The sequence below is a fragment of the Nymphaea colorata genome, chromosome 12 (assembly GCF_008831285.2).
Source record: "Nymphaea colorata isolate Beijing-Zhang1983 chromosome 12, ASM883128v2, whole genome shotgun sequence".
NCBI classification, from domain to species: domain Eukaryota; kingdom Viridiplantae; phylum Streptophyta; class Magnoliopsida; order Nymphaeales; family Nymphaeaceae; genus Nymphaea; species Nymphaea colorata.
Window position 1 is genome coordinate 5,496,625 of NC_045149.1, and position 10,938 is coordinate 5,507,562.

General features: G+C 39.6%; 1 protein-coding gene across 2 annotated transcripts; it reads right to left on the reverse strand.

The window, feature by feature from the left end:
• Positions 1–847: 847 nt before the first annotated feature.
• LOC116265702 (transcription factor EGL1-like) lies at positions 848–8,932 on the reverse strand. Of its 2 annotated transcripts, XM_031646511.2 has the most exons (11): positions 8,811–8,932; positions 8,407–8,637; positions 6,250–7,616; positions 5,653–5,907; positions 4,310–4,406; positions 4,139–4,153; positions 3,991–4,047; positions 3,567–3,876; positions 2,905–3,497; positions 1,267–1,695; positions 848–1,157 (listed from the first exon to the last, which is right to left on the reverse strand). In XM_031646511.2, the coding sequence occupies exons 3-11, from the start codon at positions 6,384–6,386 to the stop codon at positions 1,086–1,088; spliced, it is 1,965 nt and encodes a 654-aa protein (XP_031502371.1). In that variant the 5' UTR covers positions 6,387–7,616; positions 8,407–8,637; positions 8,811–8,932; the 3' UTR covers positions 848–1,085. The 2 variants fall into 2 exon arrangements, with proteins under 2 accessions (XP_031502371.1, XP_031502370.1); XM_031646510.2 differs by having other exon boundaries at positions 2,905–3,876; positions 8,811–8,930.
• Between the last annotated feature and the right edge of the window lie 2,006 nt (positions 8,933–10,938).

Here is a 10,938-nt window from a genome sequence, read left to right on the forward strand (position 1 = left end):
ATATCTATTTCCTATGAAGGGAGTCATGGAAAAAATTTATAAGCAACGTAGTTCCAACCTAAATCAAGAAGGTTCCCTGAAGGGACTTCTCAATTGAAAGGAAATCAGTCTTGTTGTTTTCTCATATGCTAAAAACTGGATTTTAGGGCATAGATTTCTCACATGCAAATTGGGTCTTCACTTCAGTAGTCCTAACACATCACCCGCCATGAGATGCCAACCTACACCTAACTTGGAAGAGTTGTCCATGTTACTAACAATGAGCAACAAAATCATGTTGACTTATGCAAGCGTGTCAAGCGACAGTGCTGTTGAAAAGGTTGATTATGGGTCTGCTCATTTTATGGAGTATATGCCATACGAAATTATTCATGATCCAGCTAACAGCAGAGGTAGTGGAATTAAGGATTGCAGCATGCACCATGGAGTATAAAAATACCAGTAGATGACGATATTACTTCTATTAACATCTATTGATGTTCATTCGCAGATGCATGAAAAGTACAGAACACGAACACGTGATACATGTTGCCTGCTAAGAGATTTATACCTTTATTTTTATCGGTGACTTAAACTAGATTGACTTGTTTAAAAATTTTAGGCAACATACCAACAGACGAAATTCAAGCTCAAGATTTGCTTCATTGTTCATAGAAGTTATCAGATGTAGTTGAACATTTGTAGCTTCTTCAGAAATGACCAGATCTACAACTTAAGTGGTAAGATGTTAAGGACACCATATTTTCTGCACAGTTACGATCTTCTCATACTGTATGTTTTCTAATAGAGTTATGGCATACCTTCCAACACATGCTCGAAACAAATGAACTGTGATTGAAGAAACAAATACAACATAAATCAAATAATCAATTTACTTTCCAGCTAGGTAAAAGCAAAAGTACAGGTAGCAGGCAACCATAAATAGAGAAATACGAAAGAAGCAAGAAGCAAAGTGTTGGTTCGATGAACCAGCAATGAAAAGGCTGATGACGGCTCCCTATCATACAAGTGAACTGGCAAAATAAGAAACAAACATCCTCCAAATATCTACAGAAGAGAGGGACAACGATCGGGAGCTATGACCATCAGCACTTGTTGATAATTCTCTGAACTGCATTTTTAATGTCCTCCATAGCTGTTGCTGTTGCTTTCTTAACCTGTAACAAATATAGCCTCATATAAGATCTAATGCAGAGACCCATGAATATCCAGTTATCCACCCTAAATATAAAAAAGTTCAACTAGCATGTTTAAAGTCGTCCAAACCTTAGCTCTTAGTGACAGTTTAAAAATGCTATCAACTATAGACGATTCAACAGATTGAGAATCTAGCTGAAGTTCATTCATAGCCTGTACAATTTCAAGAAGCAAAGACTCCCTCCACGGGCATTGAATCTCAACAGCAACATCCGCCTCTGTGACAGTGACCATGACATCTGTTATGCCATCCTTGCAAAGTACCCATTGGATCTCAGACTTAGGTTCATTACAAGTGGATGCATTTCTTTCAGCTCTGCAATGCTTCTTGCTAGCCATTGTGTTGGCATAATTGTCAGATGTTCTCTCAGCTACATCAGGGTATCTCTTTCGTCCAACCAACTCTTTGAAAGTTTCCAATTCTTCTACCTTTCTTTCAAGCTCTTTCAAGTATTCTATCGTATCACCGAGGAGTGATGCTTTATCAAGCTGCAAAAACTGGAAAACTCTTCCAAATGTCAGTGGCTAATTTTCTTCTTCATTCTATCTGGTGAAGCAACAAAGAACCAAGTTCTCAACTTTAATGCACTAGGTCACAACGGTACTCCATTATCCCCTTAATAAAAATTTTATTAACACGATAAAAATGGTAACCATGTCTTCAGCCATATCCCTGTGTCAGACTGCAAAAGACAAGGACCATACAGAACATTCTATGGCCTCTTAAACTGGCAGCAGCAGAATTGTTTATTCGAAGAGTTATGGAGCTACTGTAAAATTGTGAAAGCTGGGTTATATAAAATAAATAATCATTGAAAGTAGCAAGTCACACATATGAATAGAAACACATGTTCAAGAAGCGGTTCCAGGTAGGTTTCCTATAATTCTCTGAAAATTCTTGGATCAGGAGAATCTCAACCATCACCTTAAGAATGGGAAAATGCATGCACCAACATGCTCTCTAGTGCAAAGAACAACACAATGTTAATTAGGCTAAGCGTTATCAATGAGTTTACATATTCGCCATTAAGGAGGAACAGAGTTTAAATATTAATTGTCTTGCTGCTGTTGAGTTCAAACAGAAGTAACCAGAGCAGAAATATGTAGGTTAATCAAGCAACTGGAAACCATGTTCTATGAAGAACATGATAATAATCTTGTTAAACTATTGTCCAAAAGTTCCAACAAGAAAGATCAAGAAAAATATCAAAATAATAATAGAAAACATGGATCTTATGAGACAATAGTATAACAAGTAGCATACAAGTTTGATTCTCATCCACTAGCTGAAAATTCTGCACTTAGAGAAACAAGTCTATGCAATTGACAGCTAGTGCATTAAAGAATGATTTACCATCCTACAAAAAGAATATGCTTTGGTTAACATTTTTACGAACATCCATTGTTAAGGATCTCTGGAGGACTTTGACATTAAATGAGAGACTTTATTCTTGTTTCTATTTATCTTCATCCACATAACTGATGAGAAGTAGAATACCAACCAAATCATGGTTATCACAATTAACAATGTGAAGAAAACAATTAAACAACACGATATAAATAAATGAAAAGAATGCCAAATTGGAAATTGCCAATTTTATTTTTCTTTCATGAATGGCAACAATGATTTTTAAAAACATGAAGGGACCAGAATTGTTAATATAAGTAATGAGAAGTTAGTAAAGGTTAACAGAACTAAGGGAATACCTTATCGATTGAAGGAACAAATGATCTTAAGACAATAAATTGTTCATTTAATTTTTCTCTTCTTCTTTCTTCTGATAAAATGTGACCACCATCAAGATTTTCAACCCTGTGTAAATCATCTTCACTATGACATTTTTCCTGATTCAAGGAGTGTTTATGATGCAGTGAAGCGACTTCAAAAAGTGCTTTCTTCAATAACCTTTGCGGCATGTCAATCAGCTGCAATTGGCAGCTTACACCTTTCCTCCATCTTGAGAAACCAGTTTCACTATGTCCATTGGAGAAGGAACTTTCAAAGGAGAAACCACGTGAAGTATCCACATGCTTCAGCCCTAGAGAATTATGCAGAATAGTTGACAGTGTTCGTGAATAGTGAGAGTTACCATTCCCATCAGTGTCTGAGTTGAACTTGCTATGAGTACACTCCTGCAGTTGATGCATATACTGGTGCAATTTTTCATTATGAATAGAATTTGAAAGCTTTTCATTGTTTATAAATGATTGTGAAATGCAATCACTTGAGTTAATAGAACCACGTGCTCCCTCACTAGTTTCTTCATCAACATGCTGCCAATGGTGAACTTGACATGTATCTGTCAAATCATCCAGCATGAATGAGTCATCAAGCTGCTGATGCGGGCCATTCTCATTTGAGCTGTTACCTGGGGAAGCCACCTCCCGTGTGACAATGTGTGATTCATTTGCCACGTTATGCTCAAAGTCAGTCCTTTCTTTCAGGGCATTAGAGTTGAAAGAAACAATGTGGTCCTCAGCTAATTGTTCGCATTCAACCACTTGACCAACTTTCTCAGTGGAAGGAGCTTGTTCAGAATCAAGGTTTGTGATATCCCGATCATCATCATCATCATTGGACTTCTGAGGACTGAATGTAGATTGCTCTGAGCAAGCAGGTTTGGACACTTCTGGGAAGAATGTCAGTATGTGTTGAACAAGTGAAGGATCCTCTGCCACCTTGAGAAATTATAATAACATATTACCTTAAGACTTGAGATACTAAATGATAAAAGCATGATCACAGGAAGAAGTATCAGCGAAAATAAAGCAGAAAATAATTCCAGGAGTTACCAGCTCATTCACTCCAAATTCCAAAACACCATCCACGTGAGGAAAGCATACAACAGTCTGAGCATCAAAAGTCAACATCATGAGCTTGTCACTCTGAGATAAAAATTGTCCCATAATGAAAAGAAGAACAACATGATGGAACTATCACCTGAATTCCAGCACTCTGATGGTGTCCATTACCATGAAAGTTATCCAATTAGGTCGAAGCAAACCATACAAAGAAGTTAGCCTTAGTTCTGTAGTTCAAACTTCCTTAAAAAATGTCTAGAGGTCTAAAATCTAAATTGGGAGGCAAAATCAGAGTTCCAGAAATAAAAACCTTTGCTAAAAGTGAGCGAGTAAATTCTTTGCTATCAGCATAATGGGCATCACACAGCCAGATGTGATGACATGCTGCACATGTTCTCCCCGGCATCCTTGTGCAAGAAAATTGGAAGCATGAGGATTATGCAGAAAAATGAAGTTGAATGCTTTCTGAAAGCTCACAATTTACATGCAAAGACACATGCACAGATGTGAATGAACGAATGAGCATGCATGCACACAAACATGCAAATACAACAATCGGTGACAAGATCCATAAAATGAAACAAACATTTCTTTTGCAGTTTATAACATCCTGCTTATTCCCATGTATTAAGTGGTAGTTATGCTACTACATGCACAATACCAGTTGAAAATTTGCACCAGATGCTGAATCTCACCAAATATATTAAAAAAATATGGCTTGCGAATATGCAGAAGTTGATGAAAATGACAATTTTCCTGAACTAACAGATGCAGTAATTTTTACCAAAAGATGCTACAATGTTGACAAAAAGACCAATCCACTAACACAATTCCAAGGCAAATCTTAGCTTCACATATCTGGACAAGTCAGACTTAAGACCTCTAAGTTGAAGGAAATCAGTAGTTCAATATCTGGGGTTTTGGCATGTTCACGTAGAGATTTTCCCAACCCAGATTGCTTATCTAACGGAAAAAAGTCACAAAAATGACTGCAACATCAGCCATTCATTCATCAAAGTGTATAGGAAGCTCAAAAATAGGAGAGTGAACTTCCATGAAGCATTGGCGTGCTTACCTCAGAGAGAAAAGGAGATACATGAAGATCTCCAATTCTCAAACGACAGGAGGTTTTTAGTGTACTATAGGAAGTGCATGTTGGTGGCACCAGACCACAGGCATGCCCCTTGAGAATGGGCCTAGACTTTTTTATTCAAGCCCTGCAACTACACATGTTGTACGCTTTATGACGATTAAGAAAATGGGGTGGGAAATGGCCTAATCGATCGGTGCAATCCTCAATGATGCATGACAAGCTCAGGCCCGATGTGTGCACTGACTCTGGCCTATCCTAACCTTGTTCTATTCAGTGGATGAGTTGGTATGTCATAGTGGATTAAAAGAACAGAAAAGAAGTCTCTACTGCAGGCAGAAAGATCACGCTGATGAGGATCGGAAAGGATCTCCTGAACACAGAAAAGAAGAAAAATAAAAACTTACGAAGGAATAGAAAGTATAACCCTCACGTTATGCAACCTTGGACAGTCCTTTTAGTACACTGGACGAATAATAAGAAGCGCAAGCATGTCATCGTCAACGGTCACATGTTAAAGAAAGAGTGAGGGAGCATTAGAAAAGAGGGAGACAGAAGAGTACCCTTGGCCGGGGGTGAAAACGAAGGACATGCAGACCATGTAGAACCACTCTGTATCGGTAAGATCTTCAGGAGATAATGAAGCACAAGGCCTTTTTGACTGCTGGTTGCCATCGCCCACTGACAGCACCTCATACAAATCTCTGAGCTGCCGACTCCTCTGCAAACCCATCTGTTCAGCACTAAGCTCCATTGTTGACACCGTTTTCCTAGTCTTTATATCCCCATTGTAGAACCCATCACCCCACTCCAAGATCCTACACAAGCACAAACCCTTACATGAGGGAAAAAAGCCGCTCTAAATACTCGCAGTTAAGCTCAAAAGCGTGGAAACCATTTCTTCAAGAGATGCTAGAAATCCGTCCAAAACGACAATAGGAAATAGCAATAAAGAAGCAGATCGCCCTGCACATTATGCGTTAACTCCGTAGATTGCAAATTTACAATCTTTATCTATCATCTTCCGTGGATAAAATAGATATCTCTTCCATTAACAAACTAAAAAAGAAGCAACCAACAGTTTCTAAAAGTTATCATGAAAAGAACCCAAAAAAGGAAAAAAAAAATCTAAACTTAATTTTGGGCTCTTTCGAGCATACCCTTTCTCACTAGAAAATGACCAGAAGATGGCATAGCTCCACTGAAGGCTTTGAACAGCAGCACCAAGTTGCCTCCGGAGCTTGTTTGCTGGCACTTCTTGTTGGCTTTGAAGTCCAGGATCCATATCGGAACACATATCGAACGTGATTCTTTCTCTTTTGTCAAGGAACAAAAATTACAATCTAAAAATGGTGCAATAGATCTGCCATTCCTGGCTTCCCTTCCTTTGTTTCTTGTTTGCCTTTGTAGCACCTCAAATAGAAGATAAGCAAAATCCAGCTGCCAGCTCCAGTGCTTGACGCGTGCTCAACAGACAATGATGAAAAGGAGACGCAGAAAAACTTGGTTTGGTTTACCAGCCAAAGAAGAAAAACTTGATGATAGACTCTTTTTCCCGGCAACACCCAGTGTCCAAAACTATTTCGCCTCTCGGCCTGAATCTGAAGTTGGCCCGAAAGTGAAAAAAAGGCTTATCGTTTAACGGAAGGCCAGAGACACCACCTATTTAGGAAAGCAGAAGCAACTGGATTTTGAGACGTGTCGGGGCCAGAAAAGGGCACTCTTCTTATGCCTGATAAAGTGGTTCTCACAAATCTACACCCTGAGCTGAGAAACTTGAAGAAAGATCGAAGTGGGAACTCATTGAACGTGAGTATCAATGCGACCATAGAGTAATATATTTGCAGAGATAATAAGTGTTCCCTCTCACTCACAAGGGCCAAATAAAGGAGTTTTGAAGAGAGAGAGAGAAAAAACAAGAAAGAACTCTGTCTCCAGTGACAAGAGGCAACCGATGTTGCTAGACCAGAGACAGACAACAACATCTAAATACTCCTCCTCATACAAAAACGCACTCTGGGGAAGCCACACTTTGGGAGAATATGCACCACCACCACCATGACAGAAACCAATGGGGTGGATCAACCGGAAAGCAAGCGGAGCTCCCAGCCCTGCCAAATCATTGCTGCAAATACTGGTCACAGTAGAGACTACAGTAGAGACGGAGAACTCATCAAGAGCAACGGGTTAAAATAATTGGTGAATGAGGTCCAAACTTACGGAAGTTTGGTCGACTATTCATTAAAGCATATGACCAAGCAGCAATGCGTTGTCGCCTTCGTCGATTGTACTGGTGTATGTGTGGTGCGACCCCTCTTTCTTTATTTCCTTCCTTGAGATAAACTAATAAAATAAAATAAGGGGAGAGAGAAAGTCTGCGCTCTGCTTGAGCGCCACATGGGGGAAGCAGCTGAGGGGGACAGTATATTATTGGGGGTAGCATGGGAACTTAAACATGGTCATGTTGTTCGTGTGCAGCCATCCGTCTATGTCCGCTTATGCAGTCAGGCCCTTCGTCTCTTCCTTCCTGCACTGTGCAGACAAAAAACTGAATACCAAATTGGTTTCTCCTCCTTCGAAGCTTCAAAAGCACCATGAAAGCTAAAAAAGTGTCTGCTTGCTATAATAGCTTTTCATTAGTCCAAAGCTTTGACAGATAGTATGAAGGTCTCAAATCACAAGATAATGGAAGAACCAACAACATAGACGGTCGAAAGATTTTAACTGCATGTGCAAGTCGACATTTGTAAAACCCGATTCCAGGTGCCCGGGATTGCCATGTAATCAACATTCTCATGCCTATGTCCACTTTCAGTCAGTCTGTCCACATTGAGTCCAATAAAAAATGCATGAATTCCAATTTTTCACACATGCCGATGCCAATTGTGTTTGCCTTCACAATTAAATAACAAAAAATGTGTTGCATGAAGAAAAAGGAGAAAACAAAAACTACTCTATCCATCCGCCTAGGAGATCATTAGAATCAGAGGTTAAATGCCCAAGAAGTTCTTTGGTTACAATACTCAAACTGCACCTGATCTCGCCATAACGACGCCTAATTCCAACTTGCCGAACATGCCAAACGAAAAGGAAAAGAGGAACAAATAAAGGGCTTGCAGGTGTGTATTTCACGCTCACAACCTGATTGATTTTTGTAGCTGGTTGAGTATTGGCAAAAGTCTAGTTATCAGTTTCATTTCTATTGGTTTATCATCATAGGTGCTAATCATCTGAACAACAGACAGTAAATGCGTGACGCTTGAAATTGAAACGATGAGTATACGACTCTCCATAGAAATTCCAAAGTAGTATTCGACCTGAAGCAGAAGAGAGCGAGGTGGTTCGGCCTCCTGGGGTATCTCTCCCGCTACTGAATGCAGTCAATTATGGCCCCGGTGTCAGCTGCATTGAAGCCTGTCCCAAGGATAGATCCCCCATGCTCATGAATGCCAACCACTTTCGAGGGAATCGGATACTGAGCAGAATCAAACTGCTATCAAACAGTTTTACTTCGTACGAAAAAGTTTGATCAAAATGCTCAATTCTTCCTGAAAAAATTTTGAAGGCACATGAAAATCGAACCCGATTTCAATCTATACATTTCAAGTTGACAAAATCCTCAAGAACCCTAGATAGACGTCCATCGGCATCACTGGATAGAATGATTGGTAGTAAATAGGGGGATTATTGCAAAATTTGAATCATGGGTAGTGATGTTCACCTGAATGCCGATAACTTTGGCAACTCCATACATGTGATGGGAGGCCGCACACCAATTCCCTGATGAAAGGCAGTTTGTAGTTCACCATCGAACTGCCATTTTTTCATGCATGAATCCCAATAAAAAAAGCACTTCTGAAGAATGATTAAGAACAGGACTTATCCCAAATTTATCTGAATCATAGTTAATTAACACATTACCCATAAATAGCATGGACTCATCCGTTCTTAATTTTTGCACTTTCGGAGCAAAATAACCCATTCTTTTGTTACTTTGTCATTCTTCAGCGGTTTGGCTAAAAGAATAATTGCACACACATGGTTGCCTCTGTCCCTTGCTCGCAATAGCAACCATCCTGTTCTCTCATTCTCTTCTCCTAGTCTTCATCCTTCTTTCCCATTCATGGGGCCTACATAGGAAAGAAAAGGGAAGGAAAGAGAAGAGAATGGAAGGGAAGAGAATGGAATGGAAAGAAGTGATTATAAAAACATGTTTGGATAAAAGTGAATGGAATGGAAAGGAAACGATGCAATTTATAATAATGAGAGAAAAAAAACGTAGAGGGGTATTATGAGCAGTCAACACTTTTGCACTCCCTCGGCTGTTTTTGTTTTATGCTTCTTTTAAGGTTGGGTTGCTGGTGTTCCTATTGCTGTTGCTGGGCTGTTGCCCCGTTTATGCTTCTTTTAAGGTTGGGTTCCTGGTGTCCCTATTGCTGGGCTGGGCTGGACTTCGCCCTTTCGTTTTTGGATGACCATTTTGGTGCGCTTGGCATCGTTTCAGTTTCTTGGCCTGGTGTTCTGTGTTACCCCTTGATCCTCTGACTTTATGGTCGGTCGCAGCACCCACTCCACAGTTGTGAAATGGAAAAAAAAAAAATGGAGAGTAAAACAAAAGGTCTGTCAAACTAAGTCACATGGCACATTTATGATCCGAGTAGGGATAAGGTGATGTGGATGTTGAACTATTGATATGATAACTTTACAATTATGGATATAGGAATACATAAGAATAACAATAACTCTAAAAAACAAAATAAAACTTGGTTAAAAAATAAATTAAGTTACAAGTACGTGGAAATCACTGAAGCATAGTTGGCAAACTCATAAATCCAAAATTCTAATCGGCAAATGACCGGGTCTGTGGGTTAACGAATTGACTCGTTAATTCATTGAGTGTTTAAATAATCATCATCTAAATTACTGCAGCTGAATCGAGTAAGTCAAGGTTGAAGTCAGGCCAAACCTTGACTAGTGGCTGGATTTGTTGGTTATTTGAGCTAACTTTTCGACCGATTTTCGAGTCAGCCTGATGAGTTTGCCAACTATGTATTGATATGACTTAGCCGGGTCAGCCTGATGAGTTTGCCAACTATGTATTGATATGACTTAGCCCTGAAGCAAAAAAAAAAAAAAAAAAAAGGGTTAAAAGAGAAAGAGGGAGAAAAAGAGAAAATGACAATATGCTTATGGCTGATGGCAATGTTTTTCCATGGTTGGGATTTTGATGCCACATGATGGATACGGGTCTATCCAACCTTGGCGAGAAAAGTCTTCAATAAACTGTAAAAAGTCAGATTTTGAAACCGGAAATTCTACAATAAGACTTTTCTTTTCCTGCCATTCATATAATTTTCAAATTTTTCAAAAACCCAAATAAAAAAATCATGCACCACTTTCCCATTTGCTGCTGACTTTCAGTTTCGAGATAACAAACGATCAATTGGGCGGTGCAGTGCAGGCCAGAGTCCTGCTCCTTGGCTCGGACCACCCTCGGGTTGTCCCCGCTTTGACGGCTGAGATGCGGGCTCCACTTGGAGTCAGGCGGCCCCCACAGGGTTCTCCACCAACCAGTCAAACGACATATAAGGAGGCGTTTGATGGCCCTCTTCTCCACATTTTGCAGAGTGGCCTTTGGCCTTTTTCGGAAGAAAATGTTAGGGCATACAGGAATCGGAGAATTTGAAATCGCTATTCCTATTAAACTAACGACACCATGAAATATAATAAAAAAGGCACAGTGTCTGGTTACACCATGTCGTAATATGGTCCTTCCAAAAGCAAATACACCCCAACCAAAAGTTTCGGCCAACCAAACTTTGTCATGAATGAAGATAAATCTCTCTCTC